This window comes from Pempheris klunzingeri, chromosome 21 (assembly GCF_042242105.1).
Source record: "Pempheris klunzingeri isolate RE-2024b chromosome 21, fPemKlu1.hap1, whole genome shotgun sequence".
In the NCBI taxonomy this organism is placed as follows: Eukaryota; Metazoa; Chordata; class Actinopteri; order Acropomatiformes; family Pempheridae; genus Pempheris; species Pempheris klunzingeri.
The window spans coordinates 4817653-4841567 of record NC_092032.1 but is presented as its reverse complement, the minus strand read 5'-3'; the positions used below and the strand labels follow the sequence as shown (position 1 = coordinate 4841567).

General features: G+C 42.8%; 1 protein-coding gene across 1 annotated transcript; it reads right to left on the bottom strand.

Moving 5' to 3' along the window:
• Nucleotides 1-311: 311 nt before the first annotated feature.
• On the bottom strand, nucleotides 312-23132 carry mkxa (mohawk homeobox a). Its single transcript, XM_070853285.1, has 6 exons — nucleotides 22957-23132; nucleotides 20493-20652; nucleotides 17580-17733; nucleotides 14189-14584; nucleotides 754-787; nucleotides 312-618 (listed from the first exon to the last, which is right to left on the bottom strand). Exons 1-6 carry the CDS (start codon nucleotides 23130-23132, stop codon nucleotides 411-413), a joined length of 1128 nt encoding a protein of 375 aa, XP_070709386.1. The 3' UTR covers nucleotides 312-410.
• Between the last annotated feature and the right edge of the window lie 783 nt (nucleotides 23133-23915).

The following is a 23915-nucleotide window of genomic DNA, read 5'->3' as shown; positions in this document are numbered from 1 at the left end:
GACAACAGTCGGTGAGATATTCGTCCAAACAGCAAAGGCACTTTGGCAAAACACCATTTTCGAAGAGAAGAAGAAATAAAAAAAAAAAAATCAGACTCATCTGGAAAATAAGTTAACATTACAAAAGTATTTTGTTTTAGGAAATGCTGGAGTGAAACTATCAGCACTTGTCTGTCACACATCAACCCAGCAAAGGAAATGATGATTAAGGCCTCTTTTGCACTTTTTTAGACACCAATTACAACCAAAAACAATGAGAGTTCTCTTTTTGTTCCACACCTCCTCCCCCTCCTTAAACAAAGGTTTTCTTTTCATTCTCTCAAGGTGGAGTTTATTTGGACGCCGGCAAGTTTGCTAAAACAGGAATGTTTGCTGGTTTTGCATAGCGAGATGGGAGGATGACATCAGCGCTAATATTTCTGCACCACTGGCACTTTCACAGTCTTGATCTCTGCTATATGGGAGGACTTCTGGATGATGCAGCTGGTGGTCCCGGAGGCACTGTCCTTCCCCTGCGCCAAGTTGGTCAAGGCCATGGCGGCGTTGATCTCCCTCCAGTACGTCTCGTCTTTGCCCTTCGCCTTCTCCTTCTGCGCGGCTCCGACGCCACCGCCGCCACTGATGATCGGCGCGACACGCAAACATGCGCAGGAAAGAACAAAACAGAGAGGAGGGGAATTAGAGGTCAAGTTCAGCTTGCGACGAATGAAAGTAGGAGGCTCGTGGCTGCAAGGTAAGAGAAAGCCCACTCACTTGTCACATTTACTTGATCCATGGTCTGTGGTTTCTGAAAGTACAAGAGGAAAAAAAGGTTAATTTTGCAGAGTTCTCTGGGGTCAATGAGGATTTATTGACATCTAGCCGAATGTACTGTAGAGCTTCAGGAGGTGTGTGTGTGTGTGTGTGTGTGCGTGCATGCGTATGGTTTTGTGTGAGGTCTGCGTGTGCACGCTGTCCTGTGCAAACATTTGTTGCTCTGTTTTCTCTCTTTACTCAGACGCTGGACAAAAAGGACATTTTGCAAGAAGCCGTCAAGAAACAAGGTGACTAATAGGATCACGTTGAAAGATGTTTCTTATGACTCATAAACTCCATTCTCTAATATTTCGTTCAAAAACAAATGGGACCCGGCCAACGTAATTGAGTTGTCCGAGGAAATCAGATTGAAAATGACTGAGCGTAAAAGATTTGAGTGGGAATGAAAAGGCAGCAAGTGAGTCAGTGAGGGAAAGATGGATGTCTGCTCACTTTTTTCTCTTCAAATGGGAGCAATCTCTATCTCATATGTAAAACATTAGTGTGGAATAGCAAAGTCATTAAACAATGAAACCAAACTTCTCTTCAATGCAACCAGTGTGTTTACTTCAGTGTGCTGTTCACTTGGAGAGAAAGACCATGTACACACGTGTGTGTGTGTTTGTGTGTGTGTTTGTGCTGAACCTGTCTTCTGTCTCGGGTCCAGCTTTAAATAAGTTTTGCCCAGCAGCATATATGATGACACAGGCTTGGCTTTTTCATGAGGCATTAAAGGAGAGCAGAGAATCTGGATTTCCTAGCCCTGCAGCCCCCTGGCGCTCTCTTTAAGTTAACTAAACCAAAAGCTAAGGCCCTGTGAGCTTTTAGGGAGTTCGGTCTTGAACAGGCATAGATGACTGGCTGACTTAAGCAAATCAGCTTTAAATTCCCATTTCGTCCAAAAGGAACCAAAGAGTTGGTCCTACCTAGAACCTTTGCTCATCTTTGAGTTCCTGCTCTCTTGCACTGACTTTTTTCTTTTTCACCGTCCCAGATGTCCCACCATAAACACATCACCCAGGGACAGCCAGTCTCCTGCACCCCCCCCCATGCCACATTTCCTAGTAAAGCAAATGTCTAAACCTGACCTGCCATTTTAACGAGGCCCTACTCGCACCACGCGACAGTTGACGGGCGTTCCTGAACATTCCCTCCTGCTAATGAAAATCTCCACCCTTCATTTTCTCTGGAATTTCATTCCCATGATTGTTTGAAGAGACTGGAAAAGGTTGTGCGAGGACACTGTATTTGGGGTTTAGCTTCGTCGCAGACAGCCACAGACACGGAGAGCCAAACTCCTCCGGCGTACAGTACATCGCACACAAGGTTTTACCGTTCTGCTTTGTCACCTTTAACACCGCTAAAGCCCGCCATAGACATTTCTGAAGATCTGGTTCCAGTGTTCAGGCCTTTGCAAGTTGCCATAAGCGCCTAATTATTCCCAATGCATTGCTCTGTTCCTCCCTTGTTTTCCAAAAATGTTCCCATGTAGCGTGACCTACACTGACAAGGCCCCGGGCTAATATGGGTCCGATTATGAAATTTCCTGTAGTTTTCCTGTTCCTCGTGTAATAGGTGTATTCCATGGAGAGCGATAGACTTCACTGTCCACAATTTTCCTCTGTTGATGGTTCTTAGACAGAAGAGAGGAATGTGTGTGCACACGTGAGAGGGAGATGAGGACATGATAACCCAGAAGTACAAACCACAGAATGAGATTTTAGAGCGTCAGAGCGTTCCAACGGTATCCTCTCATTCTCGTCTGGCCACAACTCCCTGCTGTCATATCTTTCCCTCCGCCTTTATCTTGCTTTATCAGCTAGTTTTCCTCTATTGATATTCCTCAGGTCCCTAATGTGTGCTCCACTTGTTCACCCCTTGCTGCAGTGATTTGCTGTTATACCGCCGATCCAGGTACTTGAGAGTGACCATTCCCACGCAGCCCCGGCCAAAACAAATGCAATGTTTCCCCGTCTGTGCTTTAATAAAGGGTGACTCTGTGCTATGTCTTCTTCCACATTTTCAAAAGCTGTTATTAAACCGTTGATATTATCCATCTCTCTCTTTTATCTCCTATTTTTGAGCTATTTTCCAAACTTGTTTTTTTTCCCCCAGTTGTGTGTTGGCCAAAATCGTGGATATGAGGTTGATACTTGAAGGCTTCCATTCTGCAATCTTTCTCCATCTATTCTCTCAATTGTTACCAGTGCTCGCAAGCGAAAGAGTGGTGCTGATTAAAAATATGCACCATTCTCCATAATCAGCTCTGTAATTATGGGCCAATTAAGCTGTTTTCATGTGTTGTTTATGCTTCCCCAAAATATATTAGCTCAGTGTTTACTGCTGTGGGGCTGGGGAGTATAGATTAGCTGGTGACAGCAGCAATAGAGTCAATAGCAGCAACATCAAAGTCAAACAACATGCAGAAGAAAGTGTCTCAGCGTGTTGTGAAGTCACTGTGGGCTACGATGTGCAGTGTGTGAGTCTTTCCATCCACAGCGTTAAGTGTTTCCAGTGTGTGTGAGGCTGCCACTGTCCAGATGCTCGATTCAGAAACATACAAAACAGTGTTTTCTGAGGTCTGTAGCAGGTGGACGAGGTGTGTAAAGCTGAGGAAGGCCACTCTGACAATCAGAGCCCGCCCTACCCCCGGGGAACCTCGGCCACAGGATCTGGAAATACATCACTGCGTACAAAAACTCTATTTCCAAAGCTCCGTGCCTAAAATATCTAAAACACAGATTTTTAAAAACACAAGCAGCGCCAAAGACTCAATAAATCTGCAATAAATCACAGAGAACATTTTATTATTTTCTTATTCTTTTTTCCTTGTTTTTCCTGTCTTTTTTCTTTTTGCTTTACTACTTTGCTACTGAACACTCGGTCCACTTTGCTGTTGCCTTTGGGCTTCACTGACAGTGGGGTTTCATGGACCGCCAAAGGGGAAAGCTAAGAAGTCTGATGGTTTCTGGCATGCTGGAAGTCCAAAAATACTAGCTCACTTAACATCACCGCGGGGTAATGGAGGGAGAGCAAAAAAGGGCAAAAAAAGAAAAAAGGAAAAAACCTGAGTGGCTTTCGCAAAAACTTGGTGAAAATGAGGGAAAACAAGCGCGGGCTGACAAATTAGAGAGGGAATGAGGTTACACCTGTTAAGACGACTGCGGAGGAGAGTGGTTGACTATCATCATAACCATCTGGTGCTGTTGTTAGCAACATACAACAATAAACAAGGCAGGCCTTGGCTTGTTGCACAAACCAAGGGCTGGGCTGAATTAGGCAGACAAATAAACACAAACACAGACGTACATTTTATATGACATTTATGTTTCAGACTTTTAGTTGGTGGTCTTATCCAAAGTGACTAAAATAGGTGTTAAGTCTTAAGTCACCAAAAATTGCATCGCTAAAAGTAAGGCTTCGGTGGCTTTGCAATATTCCACATTTCCATAGAAAAAAAACCAAATTAAGTCTGCTGGTTGCAAAAGTCTACATCCTTTTTTACATTTCAGTTGGCGTACCGATAAAATAACATGTTCATTCGTGAGTTTTGGACATTGTGGTGAGTGAGAATCTTTTAGCCTGGTTGGTTGTTGCCTTCTGCTTCTAGTCTTTATGTGAAGCTGAGCTAACCATCTCATGGCTCTAGCAGCACAGTTACTGCAGATAAATGAAAGTGGTATTGATCTTCTCATCTAACTCTTGGTGAACAAGTAAATAAGCAAATAAGTTTTCCAAAATGTAAATGTGAACATTTACTTTTGATGTTGGGAAAAGTAGTTTGACCAAATTATGTCAACCCAAGGCCTTTTATTCTAGAGCTCTACAACCTTACGAGCTAATAATCCATCAAGTGTTCAGTTATGAGGGTTAATAAAGTCATTAATAAAGAGAAATCAGTTTACTTAGTCATAAGTCGTTGAAAAAATAGTCTGCATTTTCAAATGTTAATAAATACTTATCAAAAAGATGGGAGCTAAAGAACCTCCAGCAGAAATGTTCTGCTGGAGGTAGATAAAGACGGTTTTAGCCACCTGGCAACTAAAATGTTATTCTCAAAAACAGCTTATACATATTTAAGTTCTATAATATAGTAAATTATGCATTAACAATTGATAAAGCCAGTAGTTTTAACCAATCCATCCTTTATAAAGGAAGAAATTAGTATCAAAAAGTTGTATATCAGTGGGCGGAAGGTGAAACGCATTTACTTTGACTGGAATAAGAAGAATATTCCACCACTGGAGGAATACCTGGAAGCACACACGTACAAATCCAAACTCAATTGTTAGGGAAATGAGCTAAGCTAATTTCCTCCTGAGCACCTGATGAGAAGCAGAGTGGTGTAGCAGACTTGACAATCTGCTCGCCGCTGACCTGTGCAACCGCAGCACGGCTCCGAACGAGAACAGATTACCATGTCATCATGTGGCTCCTTTGATTTCTCGGGCAGGCTGTCAAGGCCTGAGGATGAGTCAGGACTTACTGTCACCACAGCCGAGTCATAGCTCCACACTGGGTGGAAAACGTCTCATCCTGCAGCCGCACTTTACCTCCAGCAGCGCTCGGGTCGGGAAGCTTACCGGATATAGAGCCCCAGTACTAGAGGACCAGACTGCAGTATGTGTAGACATGGAACTGTGCTCTCGGTCTTTTTGCTTCAAACCGAACGCTTCGGGCGACTTGTGGTGATGTCTATTGATGCAATCTTTGATTTGACACCAACCCAAGCCACAGTTTTGAGCATGGGGTGCAACACAGAGTGATCACTCATGCCTTTGGGCTCTGAGATCTATCTTTTATATATTTTTTTAATGGTCTGTGCTTTTTTATAATGTCAAGAAGAGTCTGTAAATGAAGTTAGAGATGCCTTGGCACTCCACTTCCTTTTGCTCTGCCAACGCTACTTTTATATTACCCCTCCCAGCCATTTCTCTCCCTGTGTGTGTCTCTCTCTCTCTTTTCTGCGTCTACGGGTGGTGAATAAGTCTGAGCCTGAGGCTCCAAAGAACCAAACTGTCAATTCCACTCAGTTAGCCAAAGACATCATACACTGTGTGAATTTAATGCCTTCTCCATTTGCCCTGACAACACTTTCATCACTTCAGAAATATTGAATAATTAGTCCTCTCACTGTTAAATAGAACATACGCACAGTGACAGAGCCAGACAGATACCGAGCTGCTGCCCAAAAATGACTCTCCCATCCGCTACATTTCTTTTTCTGTGTTGCTTATTTTCCATGTCTGCCCGGCAGATGACACACTGGTGTAGCTGCGGTCAGGGCAGATAACCAAGATCCAGCAATGAGGATTACGCTTTGTGTCTTCTTGCTAGATGGAGAAATAATAACAGTGTTTCAGATGTTTAAGCATTGCCAGGTTGTCATTGTGTTTATGAGTGCCAGTAAACACAGTGTAATCAGGGGCCCCCGTAAATCAGCCAGAATGAGAGGAGAGTCTCAACAAAGAAGTAAATATGTTGTCATGGCAAGCGTGCAAGTGTCCTCTCTATATGTGTGTGTGTGTGTGTGTGTGGGTGTGACTGTCAAGATGTCATGGACAAGCAAAAAAAAAACAGCAAAGAGATCAGAACTGGGATTTGGCATGACAGCGGATGATTGCATTAAAATGATTAACAGAGAAGCCTGAAAATGAGACAGTGATAGCATCCCAGGATCAGAGGGCTCATACATCAAATGCTGATTTCATGAAAGCAAGGACACATTGCTGGAGGAAATGATGATGATGATGATGATGATGATGATGATGATGGACAGATGAGCCTGTTATCAGGTACAAAAGAGTCAAAAAACGGTGCAGAACCCTCCCCACTGGGCCAAATCATCACAGGTTTCTCAGTAACATCCCAGGGGGACGAACGGCTGTTGTTTGTGGTGCACAAAACACACATTAGGAGAAAAAAGAGCGCAAACCACAAGTAAACATTATCGGATTTTTAAGTGTTTTCATGTGCCCAAAAATATCCTTTTTTTCGGGAGCTGGAGGCCAAATGATATGTTTGTGCTGCACTCACTGCATCATTATGTTGCAATTCTTCATAGTGGTAGGTTGAGTTGCCCTCTCACACTCTTGGGGGATTTCTGTGTGTGTGTGTGTGTGTGTGTGTGTTCTGTGTCCTCGCTAGGTCACACCTCTGCTCTCTCATTAAAGCTCCCTCTGCTCTCCTCTATCCCGTGGGAACACACAATGGCAGCCTATTGTTCTAGACACAGCTCGGTTTTTAAAATGGAAACAATTTGTGTTTTATACAGACCAGGGCAGTGTGGCTCACTTTCCCTGACTAGGCAGGCAGCTGTGTTTTCTGAATCTGATGACCTGATTGTGTGTGTGTGTGTGTGTGTGTCCAAAAAAGCCTTAGCGTGCTGATGATTTAAAAGCGATCAGGTTGAGAGGGCTCATTATTCTACGCTCTTCCATTTCTATGTTAGGGAGTTGCGTATAAACAGCGTCTGTGCCCATGTTTGTCTGTTAACACGTCTACACAGGATGACGGCTAGAATCAACACTGTCTCAGTCCGTTGCTGTCTTCTCTGTTTGCCTCGCACCCAGCCTCTGTTTAGTGGTCGGAAGCCAATATCCCAGCTTCCAATGACAGAGGTTCACCATCAGGGTATTTTTTTTTTCTTCCTCTCTCTCTCTCTCTCTCTCTCTCTCTCTCTCTCTCCCTGTCTGTCTTTTCATCCACCTTTCCATTCACATGACACTGCACCATAGCTTCGTGCCAGGATTATACCTCACCTCTGCCAACTTCCAATCGTTCCCACCGTTGGACCAGCCACACCCTGAGGGACACTTCAAAGTCTCTCGTATTCATCACTGGAGATTTCACATTGTGGAGACGGAGTGCAAAAAATACCTAAGAGTATGATGTGTGATATAAGACGTCCCATCAGGACGGCCGTATGTGGATGTTGTTATAGACGGTTTCTTTTTTATTACAAATTAGAAAAATCACGTTTGCACTCTTTAGTACACAAACACGTGTTTGTACTGTTACACTTGTTAAGGTGGTCTGAATTATTGTATTCCTAATCTTTACGCTTTAGTCCGTCCATGTGCATCTGTAAAGAACTGACGTTAAAGGGTCAGTTCACCAAAATCAACACTTGATAATCCAATTATCATCGAGCCATTCAGATAGCTTAGGTGGTTTTGACATTTACTCCACCAACCTGATACAAGTAAAGGTAAATGGGATTTCATTTTTGAGGCTCACAGCCTTGAAAAATTACGTTTAAAAAATGTGCAGTAACTAATCTTTCCAGAAACAAAGGGGTTCCCAGAGCGTGTGCCGTAACACCCTGGGGCTAAGTTAAGGACAGGCCAGGGTGCAACGAGATTTGTTCATTTTTAATTTTGTTTGAGGAGCTTCTATAAGAAAAAAATATGAAACATATACATTAACAGAGGAAATTACCAAGAAGCATCATATCATCATAAGATATGCGGGAATGACTCATCTCCAAGGAGGAGTTATTATACAATAGGCCTACTTAAAGCAACTCGGGGAGCTAAATGATACGCAGCATTATGTGTGCTAAAAAACACTTTTGAACTATTTTACATACTTTAATTTCAGTCATTGTTTATTCTAAGTTCAACGTTTATCTGCAAATCTGCAAAGCAATGCAATGCGGCATAAAACCATCATCATCATCATCATCATCATCATCATCATCATCATCATCATCATCATCATCCGTTTTTTTTTTCAAAATAACTGAGAATAAATGAATGTAATTGCACTTAATATTAATGTTTATACACGCCACATCAGTGTTGTTTTTTAGTTTGTTGTAATAAAAGCATTAAAACGTTTGAAAAAGTTTGGGAGCGAGTGGTTCAGCTGCAGGCTTCTGCCAGAGAAAACAGCTGGCAGTGAGGTCTCTGGGTAATCCAGCAGAACGGGGACACTGTCTTTGGAAACACACCTCGCGGTTGAATTTTTTAAAAGGAAAGCATTAAATGAATGCTCGGAGGAACATAAAAACCTTCTAATCATATCTGTGCACTGGCAGATATTTAAAGTAAAACAATCTACATGACCACCACTACAGGTAGGCGCCAAAATGGGAACAAAATCTGAAAAATATGAATGTGAACTTAGTTTGAACTTAATTATTTTGTTCTTATAACCCAATCCCCAAATTCAAGTCCTACTCACTGAATACAGCTTGGCCTAGTTAACTGTTGTCACTCCGGTGGATTTCTCTCTTCTCCCTATCTCTGTCAGAAGAAATACTGTGAGTACACACACACACACTCATTCCTTCCAACCCCAGTCTCTTAGTCACAGCTACCATGCTGTCTTTCTTCTCCCAACAGGCCACTGCTGGAGAAACTCAACTCTATATCTGGATGGAACAAGTGCCTCCCTTTCCTCCTCTCATCCCTTCCACACTGATTCCTAAAGCCTGAATCCAGTGAGTCTTGGCAAAAGCCGCTGCCTTGGATCAACATCCCAAACCCCCTCCTCTCTCTGTCTTCCCTTTCTCCTTTCCTATGAAACTGTGGAAAGAGCAGATCGTAGCCAGTCTATCCACATTTCTGGATTCCTAAGACGAGGAGGCATCATCCATCACTGGCCAGGAATGGCTCATTGTCACTGAGAGGCCTCGTGTCAGGCATCGTCTGTCCTGTTGCTCTGTGGCCTGCAGTAAATTGTACCGCCATTCATCACTCAGTTAACATGACATCCGAGTCTTCAGTCAGACACAACAGCTAAACAACACTATTCATCACAGATCATCATCATCTCTGGAGAGGACACGAGAGAGACTTAAATAGTGAAGGAAATCCAGTTAAATGTATCTCGTTAGTGGAAAATAGAGAAACTGGCACGACAGAAATGTCCTTTTATCATGAACAATCATCAGGTCTTTCTACTCTTCCAGCTTAAGACAAGAAATGCAAACATTCAGGTTTTTTCCACATCAAGATTACTTTTCTTCCATTCACCTGGACGACTCCTGAGCTCCTTAAGCACCACTAAACTCTCCAGGATACAAACACTGACGGGCACTCGCTGTGACCTCATTTGAAAGGCCCTTAGTGTCCCAGATCCCAAACGCTGCTGTTTTCAATGAGCGAATGAAGAAACAATGAAGAAAACTATGTTTTCAAAAGCGTGTGACTTTGCTGCAAAGCAAACACATTAATAACTGACACAGATAACAATTAGGCCATAGTAGCTATTGTTAGTTATGACCGATATTCATATTCCCTTCAAAATTAAATTAAATAACTTAGCGGACACTTTAACTTTAATGTAGTGCCATCATAAGGCTTTTTAAAAATGTGTCCAATGAACTAGATTATGACCAAATACCTGCAAAACCTATTACATTCCTATCAGCCTAAGCCAAAGTTTATGTTTAGTGCTAATTATCAGATATTTTAAAAATGCTAAATTAGGGTGGTGAAAGGTATAAGTAGTAAACATCAGCATTTTGGCATTATTATTCAGTAAACAGGAAAATAAATAAGATTCCTTCTAGCATGGTGCCGATCTGGTTCATCTGTTGAGATGAACGGCAATGAAAATGTATGCCAACATTCGTGGTGCTCAGAGGATTAATCCTGATTACTCTGGTGATCCCCTGACTTTTCACTTAATAGTCCCATGAGGTTGACATGTGTGGTTTTGAGCAAAAAATGTCGTGACAACTATCGGAAGGATTGCCGTGAGAATCAGTTCACAAATGCACCCCCCCCCCATTAATGACATTTCAATTAACACCACCACAGGACCGAAAACTGTCCAATAATATGACTGTATGTGCCTCATGGGTATCTGGTGTTCAGTGCTAATAGCAAGTGTTAGCCAAATGACTGGAAATCTGCTGGTGGTCACTGACTTGCTTTCAACTATTGGTACTTTTCCACACCAATATAGGCCTTGGCAAGCATTGTGCATCCACTATCAGACTACTGCACTGTAGTCTGCTGTAACCAGAGGCCATAAAGGAGAGAACCTGAGAAAATGCACCACTGTCAACCTCGTGTAAAACGCCTGACCGAGATCCCTCAGTCACCGTCCACAGAAACGTTGGGAGTTATTTGGCATATAATGATCTATATGATATCAGACGGGGCGAAATCTGGTACGGCGCAAGAAGAAAAACATTGAGCCAGATTCCTGCCATTTAATATCCCATTAAAGGGTAATTTGGCATGAAACCCCTGGCATGTGTGATGGAATTCTACTGCTCCTTGTGTTCAATGAAATTCCCCACAGGCTTTGGACTGTAGGTGTGTGTGCATGGAGGTGTTTGCACTGGATGTGTGTGCATGTGCTTGTATGAGGCCTGTGAATGGTACAGGAGTGTGTGTCTGTGTTTGTTTGTGTGTGTGTGTGTGTGTGTGTGTGTGTGTGTGCAAGTGGGTGCGTGCATGTGTGTGTGTGCGTGTGTGAGCGTGCAAGTGTGTGAGTCCTTTCAAGCCAGCAGAAGTGTAGTTTTCCACTGGGGTAAATCTACACCCTCCATCTCTTGCCACGTCTGACTGCCCTCTGTAGTCACAGATAACACTGGGCTCAGGCTGCATGTACAACAGCCAACTGGCCCATTAATGGACTTTTAGCCAATGGGATGATGGTTGCCAGGCACACCACTTTTGCTCTGACCAATCAAAATTGTATTACGGGCTGGAATTCGGCAAAAGAGCGTGCCAAAAGACACCGTTTGTGCTCTTTCTTTCAAGTTCAAATTCTTTTCCTCCCTACTGACTGAAAATGTCAGACCTTTAGTTATTGTTAGACAGAAAGTGGGGGGAACATTCACAGAAGTTAAATCTGATTTATTTTGTCTTTTTTTTCTCTGTATAACTGAAATAACTGTAGATTTATGTGAAATCTGTTACTTTGGGAAACATTTTTCTCTTGTTGTAAAAACACAAAAAAATATTTGTAAAAGAGGAATGGGTTCACCTCAAAAATATCTGGAATGTGCAGCCACAGGAGAAAAAAACACTACGGAGGAAATGATGCAAGCCCGAGCTTCGAATTATTTTTCTCTGCTTCCCTCTTTCATTTGCACTGTCTGCGTCGGCGAGATCAGATGTGGAATTAAAATTTCATTTTCTCGACTTTTCTTTGTTTCGTTTGTTCAACTGGGCGATCGGATCGGAGGGCCCCAGCAGGTGTTCGATCCCATGAGTCAACACCGCCTCGGAGAACTTTCCATGTGTGGAATCAAAAGCTTCTCTTGCATGTAACAGAGTAACACTTCTGTAAGGGTGCCAGAGCCCAAGAAATCCAAGAGGGAGACGTCAGCGCCAAGAAATTATATTAACCATACAGATAAAATAGTTACTCTCTATTAAAAACAGCAGGCCAGCCAGGTGAATTAATCCTTTTTTGGGGATTTCTCTTATTAAAGTCTGGTAGAGAGGGAGTTATAAGTCTCACTTGGTCTATCCATCTCTTTCTTTCTTTCTCCATCTGTGGGTCCCAGCAGGTGCTTCAACGTGAAAAGTTTCGAGTTTTTCAATCAGGAGGACTGTAACTGTCGCAGCCGTTGATGCATTTCATGCAAACCCCACGTGAACCCCCCCGCTCTCCCTATCGCTCAGATAATATGAAACACATTTGTCCTCGAGAGGAGCTTTGAATGAAACACAATAAAAAATCTGCCCTTCCCCGCACAAAGCCCCCGTCCTCCGTCACTCCATCACCTACACCTTCAAATCCAATCCTGTCCACGCTCGGCAGAAAGTGAAAACATCACTATTGGTTGTGAAGTCCGCCTGAACAAAGGGCTAGTGTTCTCGTCTGAAGAAGAACTTGGACAGATCTGACCTTGATTGTTCACAGCTCAGACAAGTTGTGAGCTCAAGTGTTATGAAAGCCTTCGAGGGGTTTTGGGATTTGCGCCTGTTTCTAGATTCACAGTTAAGGCGACACCAGCGTCACCGTCAAATGTTTTAAGATGGATCGGCTTAAAAAACAAAAGGGACCCTGCTTGCCTTGAAAATGTGAATGAGCTGAAATCACCTCGATGATAACTGGCTCAACAAATAAGATGACAAAAATAAATAACCCTCAGACAAAGCATACTAGGAAGTCTACTAATATACTATATTATATATATGATGCTTCCTTTGAAACTTCATCTTATGAGCAGCAGCATTTTCATTTTACTCATCATTTCAAGACTTCACCTCATATTTGTAAGTTCTGAAACTGTCTGATAATGTTGAATTAAATTAATAAAACATACTTACATCAGACTAACGAGAAATGATTCATTCAATTCACTGATTTACTCAATCGTCAGTATGTCTTACAGTGATTAACCTTTAGCTGGTTGTCACTGACTTTGAAAAATGCACAACGTTGAAACCTTGCTTGAAATGAACCGCCGTGCAACAAAGATGCCCTGAATAAAAACATGTGCTAATAATACAGCCCGTGAGGCGACATTTTTCAGAGGATTATTTCCTTCCAGTGAATGTCAAAACCCAGAAACAGAACATATTGTGCAAAAACACGCATCGCGGCAAAAAAGAAACACTGAAACAGTAGCGTCATCTGGTTTTATCTCACTCTGGAATGTGTTTTTCACTCGGTGGAGAAATTAGGAAAGACTTCTTTCTGAAGAGAAGCACTATGAGCCTGAACACCTTGAACTCCAGGGGGCTGTGAGAACATCAGCAGCGATAACTTACACGAGGTACCTGCAGTTGACATTGTTTTGTAAGGATTTTTATTCATTGTATACTTTCTTTAAAGGTAATATTCACTCGGTCTAAAAAACAAATGTCTGCTTTTACATATAATACACACATGGTGTGTGCCAACAAGCCTGTTTGCCTTGCCCCTGCTCTCTTAGCGGGACCTCGTGTCAGTATCAAAGGCACGCCAAACAGTAGTCTGAAAGCGAGCATGCACCACATGGCCTTGTTGTGTCTGGCCTGCTAAAGCCTGGTCAGAGGAGCCGGCTGGGGGGAATTTCTTCTCTGCTCAGCTGGAGTGGGTGAGAGACAGCTAGTGTTTTTGTGTAAGTGTGTGAAGTAACAGTGCATGGGCCTCTGCATGGCTGTGGTTTCCGTGAATGTGTGTTGGGCCTAACTTAAATCTAATAGAACATTTCAAAGCATTTCCACCTCTGTCGTCACAAGGATCGCATTAACCGACGTCGAATGTATCAAATACCATATTAAAATGAAAGAGAAGGCAGCAGCAGCGTCATATAGAGAGAGAGAGGCAGGAGGACGGGCAGAGAAGCAGACAGTTAGAAATAATGGGCCAGCTGCAGGAATTAAAGGAAAATGTGCAGATGGAGGGGACGAAAAAAGAACAAAAGAGAAGGATGTCGTGTGTGCGAGGGAGACTCTTGAAAGGAAAGAATGCAAGAAATGTGGCTCCTTACCAGCCCGATAAACAAAGTTCGCCTCAGCCTCAGAGGAGGATGGTGAAAGCAGCTCATCATCGTACTCATTGGAGCTGAAGGAGCCGGAGTGGTTCCTCTTGCGAGCATCCATGACGGCGTTGGCCACCATGACGTGGCGCAGCGAGTCGTTCAGGTAGCGGTGGAGCAGGCTGCTCTTGTATTTGGGTGGAGACACATAGTCCTCAGCCAGGGAGGCAGCTTCGGCAGCTGAGCGCAGCCCCGCACCCATGCCCATGCTCATACCCATACCCATACCCATACCCATACTCATGGCCATGCCCATCATGGAGGAGCCCTCCTTCTTGATTACGCTCTGGTACATGGGCTTGTTGAGCTCCTCGGGGCCACTCTGTGTCCTCTGAGGGTTGTCCCCGTCTATAACATTCAGGGGCAAAAATCATATAAAAGAAAAAGGAATTAATTTAGATGCAATCCAAAACTCCATTTTTCAAAGCAAAGGGCATTTTTTTTACTCATTCACACTCATATAGCTGTGCACACTTCCTTTATTATTAATTGTGCTCCCTGTTTACTCCTGTGTCACGTGCTTTAATAGAATTTAATGGAATGCAAGATTTTTAAAACACATTTCATTTGTATCTATATGTCCAATAATGTGTAGTTGTGTGTGTGTGTTTTAATCATTACTATATTTTTAACAGCTAGTTAAAAGCATTCCCTGTTCCATCCATTGCATAGATGTGTCTCAAACTGTATTCACATTCTAAAATACACAGGTCAACTGTACATTATTCTATAAGGACGACATGCATTAAAGCAATAGAAACCCATTAAGCCCCGCTGCATTTATAACACAGCACCTATATACGGTCCAAACTCCATTTAGATATTAAAATTCTGATTGTGCTCAACTGTGAATATGTTCTTCGCGATGCCATGTCCAGTTTATGAGTTACATACTGCAACGCATTAAAGCACATAGCAGTAACACTGACTCACAGCTTGGTTATTCTGAGCTAATCTTCAATCTAAATACCAAGGCAGGGAGATTTTAGCCTGGCGCTCCTGCCCTCCTGTTGGCATCGCCTCAAGAGTAGAAAGGTCAGCCGAGACTTAAGACGCATTACCAAACCATAACGGATGGTAGTCTATTTCCTCTCCATCAAGAGCGCATTGCCCTTCTATTCCCCTGTAGAAATAAATAACATCCAGGGTGCTGTGCAGCCAAAGAGATTGAATTAAAGAACAGGTCCCCACCTGATGAAAGAAATGGGGGTAGGGGGGGGGATGACAAAACACCGTACAGAAAAACCAGATATCCTCTGGCAGGAGGGAAATCAGGGAGAAGTTCACTTTAGATGCACTCCCTGCCAAGACTGTAATTTTGTAATTTGGGCAGTTGGACTTTTGATTCGGTCTGGGCCAAATTAAAATTATAGCTCCCACATATCAGAAACACATGGGGGTAGCAGACTTGCTCTCCTTCCCCTGTGTTAAAGAATTCAGCAAAGGCTTCAGCATCTACTCCGACACAAGTGATAATAAATCTGACCTGTCATTACACCCCCACGACAGGGTCATTTTACACCTAGGTGCACCACTGTTTTAAATAAAAAACCTCCCTTGTCACACCTAAACGTGCGTGTGCTCTCCAGATCCCACGCAGAACAGCATTTTCCTCTAATGAACTTGCTACTGTAGCTACAAAACAAGCTGGACCATTTCAGGACAGTAAGAGGAATGCACTTTGAGTCAGTGGGGTCAGGTCTGGCCCCACAAATAGCCTCTGGAACAAAAGCATAGGCTTAAAAACATAATGGAGGGCCTTTAAGCTCATGGGTCAGGAGTGGGAGCAGGCTGCGGATAGCTTCATAACCATAATGTGACAGGGGGAAGAGTCAGGGAGATATACAGGGCCTCCGGTGGTACAGTGGCCTGTGGCGGACACAATGCAAACGCCATGCACGCATTCCTCTTTCGGCCACACGCTCAGCCTCCTCTCCTCAAAAATTTAATTAGAGATCACTGACACCACAGCGCTCTTCCTTTCTCTTCATTCTTTCAATGCGTGAGTATGTTTTCTATATTTTTTTGTTTCCTGACCATGTTTTCAGTGCTGTCAGCGAGTAAAAAAGGCAGTTGCTGTAAATACACGGCTGACAGAGAGCTACTTATTTACAATTGTAGGCTGGGAGACAGAGGTTGGCTCAGCGGGGTGTCTTAATGACAGCGTATCACAGCCCGCCGGCCTCGCCGTCTCTCAGCTCGGTCGCACACTCTCCATTTATTTAGCTCCAGAACATGGCTCTGCATAGCATCAGCCTGCTTTAGGCCAGGCAGGGAGTGAGATGACCTGGCCTTTGGTCTCATTTCATTTCATAATGCCAGATTTGAATTTCGGGAGGCAGAAAAAGTATGATGTAAGGAGGTTTTCCCAGTCACTCTGTAGAAAGAGCATTCTGTTTACAATTTAGAACCGGAGTCGTTTTGATGTGACTTCTTTGAAGTGATCATCCATCACATTGATGGATAGAATGGAAAGGTTTTCCACCATGCAAATAAAATGTACACCTATGTTACATCCTGCCAGTCACAATGTAAAGATCCAGATGTGGATTAATCAATATGAATGTAGCTTTTATTTGAATCTAGAGCAACTTTCAATAGACCCCAAACTTCTTATGTTCCCATTGCAAGAAACAATAACTAAAGAGGTCAACATAGCTGTTGTGCCTAAAATGAGGCAGAAGTGCTAAATACAAAATGATATTGGCAGTATTAAGTATATTAAGTATTTTAGTGCAAGTAATGCATTGTAATTCACATGCATTGCTGGTTTAACCCACTAATTGGCCCCAGGCAACAATGAACTCTGGTCATTGTGTGCAGCTAAAATCGTAGCTTCATTACATTTTGCTGAGTGGCCCAGATACCAACCAGTATCCCCAATTCGACACGGGTTGGCCATATGTCAAATGTATGGAGGAATAAGTACTGTCTGATCACAATATCAACTAGAAACAGAGATCTTCAGACTGTGGTTTGACACACGGGGCTGTGGTTATTTGTGTAACCAATAAAAAACACAGATGTAAGAGCAGAGAGATGCAGCTTCCACGTGAGAGAGAAACACTGGGTTCAATTCCAATAATGCAACACAAGAGCATCTTTCACGAAACCCTCCTCGGCTGCTATATGCCCACTTCTTTCAAACCTCATGCTCCTGGTCTGTGCTGCAGACTTTCTCTTAGAAGTTTTAAGTAAGTAGCCCGTGAAGGTCTTGGGCCACAGGGCAGTTATCCATCTTAGTAGTCAAGCCGTGATATGGGCAGTTCCGATTTCTCCACGGTACTTTTAATACATAAACCTCTTTGAACTTGGAATGGAAGTTGGAGGAGAGAAGGAGTACCTTCTGAGCAGCTGTCATCGCTGCTGACACTCAGCCTCTCTGCATTGCCCTGAACATATTTGTTGTAGAGCTTGATCCGGAGCGCCCAGCTAAGGTCTGGCTGCCTTACCGTGTTCTTCAGCCGCCTCCTGGCATTGGCAAACCAGTTGGAGACCTGAGAAAAAGAGAATTAGAAGGAAGTGGGAGGACACAGCAAATAGAAACATATGTTAGTGTTTGGTTTCCAAACACCTCCACATCCATAGCAAAACAAAGACTATCCTTTATGAAAACGTCTGCTCTGCGCCTGCCACCGGTCTCATTCAGAAAAACCAAGAAGACTCGAAGCAAAAGGCAGAAAAAGAGTCAGGTTGCAGAGCAGCTCTCTGAAACTGAGATTTAAGAAACATCCCAGATGCTCCAGAGAGACACCCCAGTATGCATCTTTTTTGTATCCACGCCATGTAGAAACATTTAACACCCTCCAAACGCTGGACGGCCAGCGAACGTAACGTTTCATTAACTAAAGTTCCGACCGAGATGTACGTCCCCACTGCTTATTCTGGACTCGCGCTGTCTCCCTCCAATAATACATTTTTTCCAACACTGTCTTCAAGATGCAATAAAAAAGACACTTGAGCCGGCGTTCTTCCTTTCACTGGGAAGGGAGACCATTAGATGTTATACTAGAATAACTTTTCATGCTCAATAGACTTCAAGCGGCTTATGAAGGGACTGGGACAGTGGTCTTATGCTAGAGTACTTATTTTTTTGATCCCCACCTTCAGTATCATGTTTCTTGTTAACTAAGACCATTCCATACCCCTTTGTCTCCAGCCCTCTGTCTCCCCCCCCCTCTCCGCCCGGGGGGGACAGGCGGCATTTAGTAAATGTGGCTTGGCCCAAAGGGGAAGTGATGCGAGGTGAGGCGAGGTGAGGGGAGGCAAGGTGTGGGACGGGTTACTAATGAGGACTGGAGGAAAGATGGCTGTCAGTGGGGGTGAGAGAAAAGAGAGAGGATGCCATGCCTGCTCAGATGAAACCCAGTAAGATTAAAAAAAAAAGGGGGGGGGGGGGGACCCAGCAGCCAAAGCAGCTCTTTCACCCATGGCCTGTCTGTACTGTGTGTACCTCAGAGGAGACAGCATGCAGGCACGGCGAGGGATTTCACCAGTGACGGAGAGATGGCACCGCTGCGTTAGCACAAACTTTAAAGAAATAATTTATAACATTTGCACGGAAAAAGGCACTGTTTTAGCAGATTTAGCTGCTTTTAACACCCGGTGCCAGGTGGGTGTTTCCAGAGAAAAATGTACAGGGAGCAATGAATTCTACATTACTGGAAGTGGCAGCAGTGGTGTGTTTGGACTAAACAGTGGAAGAACTGGGTAGGTCTTATACTTAGTGCATGGATATGCAAAAAAGAACACCGCCAAGGGCTGCAACTCATTTGTTGAGCATGTTTTTGAATAACTGATCAAATGTTTAGTCCATTACATGTTCCCAGAAGTCAAAGTGATACCCTTGAATAGCTCCTTTTGTCGGCTATTAGTTCACAACCAAAAGATTTTCAATTTGATGTCATTTACAAGGATAAAAAATCTGCCATTTTTAATTACAACAAATTTTGGCTGTCAATTTTCTGTCAATACATTCAACAATAAAAATAACTTGAGTAACAAACACAAATCTAGAAAGTTAAAAACAAGAGTTTGTGGAGGCACAAATCATTGTCATGGTTTTTTTGTTCTGGATTTTTTTTTCTCCAAAGACTTCTTCTATGTTGGAAAATCTGACTGATATGCCAGCCATCACTGTCGTGCAACTTCAGGAAATCATACGCTGACCTTTGACATGCCTGCTGGTGTTTTAGGTGTCAGCTTAAATGTATGCATGTGTGAGGTTCGGAGTGCGTGTGTGTGTTCGCAGCTTCCCGGTGTCCAACACAAAGCATTCCTCTGCACTCTGCTTGCCCTCACCAAAACAAACAGGCTCCATCAGGCACCCAAAATGAGAACCAGATTAAGCATCGTGGCCAGCGGCCCAGAGAAGCTGCCGCAGACTTAGTGAGGCCGTATCAGTGACCTTGTCAGTCAGATGATACTGTACATACACAGCTGCAAGTGCCAAACACAAAAAAACACTCATACTCATCGCAGGGTTTTCCTCTCAGTGGTCAGTTTGTCAGGCGTTAAAGTCAAGTTGCTCACTGTGCTCTTGTATTATCAGTAGAGGGTGCAATAGAACTTGGAGAAGATATTCATAACTACACTATAACTAAACCTAGATTAGTGGTTCTCAACCAGTCTGAGGGGGCATCAAGGGGTTGGAAGATTAATACAAGAGACGAACCAAAGGACAAGAAGAAGAATATTGTTCTGCCAAACGAAATTAGGTTTATTCGTCTGGATTTTCAATTTTCTGAGTAAAAAATTATGAATAGTTTTATATGTTCATACCTTTAAATTTTACAATATAAGAAAAGAAATAACTTTTTCTTTGTATTCAAACTGTGATGTCATCAAGCACAAGCTGTTTTTCTAAGAGGTCATGAGTAAAAACAAGTTGGGAACCACTGACCTAGATAGCACAAATGTTGCTTATGACTACAGTCATTCTTTTTTTCACATCTGAGTTAGATAAAAAGGAATGAACACAATCGCAAAACCGTGGCGTTTGGAAAAAGGCAGAAATAGCAATAGCCACCACGGCGAGCGTGCCGTAAAACAGCTCGAGAAGTGAAAACACTTCCTGTTCACAGAACTTTATGAACAAATACGAGTCGAAATCCAGTTTGACCTGTGACAGGGCGAACTCCACAGAACTCCAAAGGCAGGAATCCAATTTCACTTTCTGCCTCACTGATGCTGAATTTTCAGCATCACAATTTTCATTACCGGCAACTCCATGGAAGCTAGCAGACAGTGGGCTCACCTGGACCAGCGTCATCTGTGAGCCAAGGGCCAGCAGGATCTTCTCCGTCTTGGTGGGGTAGGGGTTGTCTCGGTGCTTGTAGAGCCACTGCTTGAGCGGCCGTGCCATGTCCTGCAGGGCCTGGCGCTTGTGTCGCACTTTGCCGCCGCTGGGACGTCCACTGTGGAGGAATAGGAAGAGTAGTGTGAGCCAGATATCGCGCAATAAAACACATTACAATATATTGTATAAATGCACATATAAAGCCTGGATGGTGAGCGAATTATGGGACACATTTTGGGGCGTTTCACTTTTTTTTTTTATCTAAACCTGGACAGTTTGTTCATTTGTCTATTATGCTTATGCTTTTTTTTTTTTTTAAATCACTCTTTTTACAACTATATTCTTCTCAATATATTGTGGTAAAATATCAGGAAACAGTCTAGATCTAATCTGGTTTTAAAGCCAATCAAAGAGAACATATAGAGAACTAGGATTACGTTGTTTATTGAATCAACCAAACAACGTTGTGCAGCTACAAGAATCCCAAGCAGACAAGCATGTTGTCTGAATTCATCAGTCAAAGTGGACACTCTATACAGTGTGCAATTTTCTCACCCAAAGCACTGCAATTAAGATAAGGAAGGTGGGATTAAAGGGGCAAGAGACATAGAGACATATCGAGCGAGAGAGAGAGAGACTGGAGCAGACAGAGGCAGAGAGAGACACACAGAGAAATTGAAAGGGAAAAACTGCCACTCAATTTATTTTTCATTGCATGTCCCACAAACCACCAACACGTTGCAGTGAAACAAACAAAAACATCTTGCTCAGGCGCACATTTTTGCCAGATTAACATTTCACACCCAGGAGAAGTGGCCCAAGAACAATGTAGCTGGGTCACAGTCACAGCCAAGCCATCACTCAAGGGACTGACAAAATAACTGAAATTATACTTCTGGTTTTCCTTTACAGAAAAGAGCTCTGATAGATGTCCAGAGGACGCTATAAAAAGTTCACAGCGGGAATATATAACATGGGCTAGATATTAAAATATATATATATATATTCCAAAGTCCCTAATCAGCGCCCAGCGACTATAGCTACTAACAGCTCGCTGCAGTGATATTACACAAGATTAAAACACCATAAAGTGCCATTAAATCGCTATTAATTCATTGTCAAGGAGCACAGACACCCTGAGAGTTCTTACAGGATTAGTAAAACTATTTTTCATGCGAGTGCATCTGAAGCAGCCTGTTGCTGCGGTCCTGCTCTGTGGAGGAGCGTCTCACCTTAGCTCCAGGTTTTATGAACCTGTAGATGTCAGTATGGTGCTGTGCTAAGCTTCTCTCTTTATCTCACCAAAAAGCTCCAGTGACTGCAGATGTAACATATTTTAGTCTAACCTCAAGTCTGCCTGAGGTTCATGTTCTACAAATATTTTCCTTGTAATCTAGATCAGTATGAACATCAGAAAGGACACTTTACTCTGTGTCCTGAACTTTGGTTTAAACACACACATACCTCTGATTAATAATCTAATGTTCTTCATTAGTACTGAGGCTTCCCTTGAGATGACACCTTACAGTCAAGTTCACTAAACTCGTAAAAGTCTTTCTTATTATCGAAGGTTCCTGGAAGGAAGCTCTTCGGGCCGCTGTTATCTACATGTTGTCTGTGCCCAGTGAACATCAGAAAATAAAACAAAACAAATCATCTTTTCTTACATCCGCTACCAGTCCATAGAAGGAAAAACTAAAACTAAAATATACATTTAAAAAAAAAAAAAAACACTTCTGTGACTGACTGGACCACACAGAGAGTTGCAGGGCACGTTTAATTATTGGAACCAGATGAAGACCTCTAACAGACATGCTACCGAATCTGCTATCTTACATATTAAGTGTGAATTTGAAACTGTGCGCATGGACACCTAAATGAGGACCAGACTGGGAAACGGTAAATGTAAATTCCCTGATCCACCAGATCCTGTAGCACTGAAGCCACGTGAAAAAAAGCCAGAATGGATAATACATTTTGTGTGTCAGTATTGAGGAGTAAAGCAAAGGTATAGTTACAGCTTTAGACCGACAAAATACCTTTGGTGTGAATATTTTTCCGCGCGTAAATTTCTGTTTTTGTGCGTAAATTCCGCACAGCTGCATACACTTTTTTTTTTTTTTTTTTTACCAAACCGAAATTGAATGAACAGTAATATATTATACCTCAAGAGAGTCCATGCACATATACGACCTGTAATGTAATTCTGCAGGAATTTGACCCAAGAGCCTATCTGTGCTTGACGTTTCTTATCTTCATTTTACGCAAATGGTGAAAACATAACCATTGTCCACTCTGACCTGTGCTGACTGAAGTAACCCTGAAATAGAGGGGGGGGTCCCCTCTTCATGTTAAAAAAAAAAAACCAGCCACACATGCTTCTTAACACAGAGTTCTTAACACAGCAGTATTCTCCACATACCCGCCTCGCCTGTGTCTGATGGCCTGGTTGTCTCTGATGTTCTGGTTGTTGGAGAGGAGGTCTGGATGCTGCCCGTCGATGACTTCTAGATAATTTCTGCTGCTCATTTCCACCTCTTTCGCCTTCTCCTCAAACAGGACCTGACTGCTCAGCTTGTTAAACACGATGGTGTTCATCTTTGGTAAGATATTCCCCCCGATTTCTCTGATGCGCAAAAATCAAAAAAGGAAAAAGAAAAATCTCCTTGGATGCGTCACAGTGTCCCCGCGTCTCTCCTGTGGAGCAAGTGTGGACATTTTTTTGTTGTTTTTTTTTTCAAAAGAAGTACATACATGCATACAGTTTATGTTAGCAAACTGTGTTGCGCTCTAAAAATGTGAAAAATTATCTTTAATATCAGCAAACGTCATTTCCAGAGACGCGTCTGGCATCAGCTATATATAAAAAACACACACACTCACCTCTTGGTGAAGTTCTAATGTGGTGTGTGTGGCTGGGCTGCCCATGCTTGCTCATACAAATACGCTGCATTAAAGCAGCACGCAGACTATCATGAGCGGAAGCGGAGAACGCAAACTGCGTAATTGTGATGCGTCATTTATAAGGTCGCTCTTTGTAAACATTTGCGCCACATGTGTGAGCTCCTCGGGAATGCAGTGATTTGCTATCAGTTCGGTATTTCGCATTTCAAGATAAATATATTTTCGGAAACTTAAAAAGATTATTATTATTTATTTATTTTTTTTAAACCCAGGAGAGTCTCTGCAGACAGCAGGTCCAGGTCAGGAGGTTATTTGGGAATAAAAGTGAATATGGTTTATTTTATCCGTGCGTAATAAACCCTTTCCACAACTGAGCCTATTCTTTTGAGTGCCAACACACATTTTTCATAGAAAAAAAGTTTTTTTTAAACTTAATTCTGTTAAATACATTTTCACTTCATTTTCCATAAACAGAGA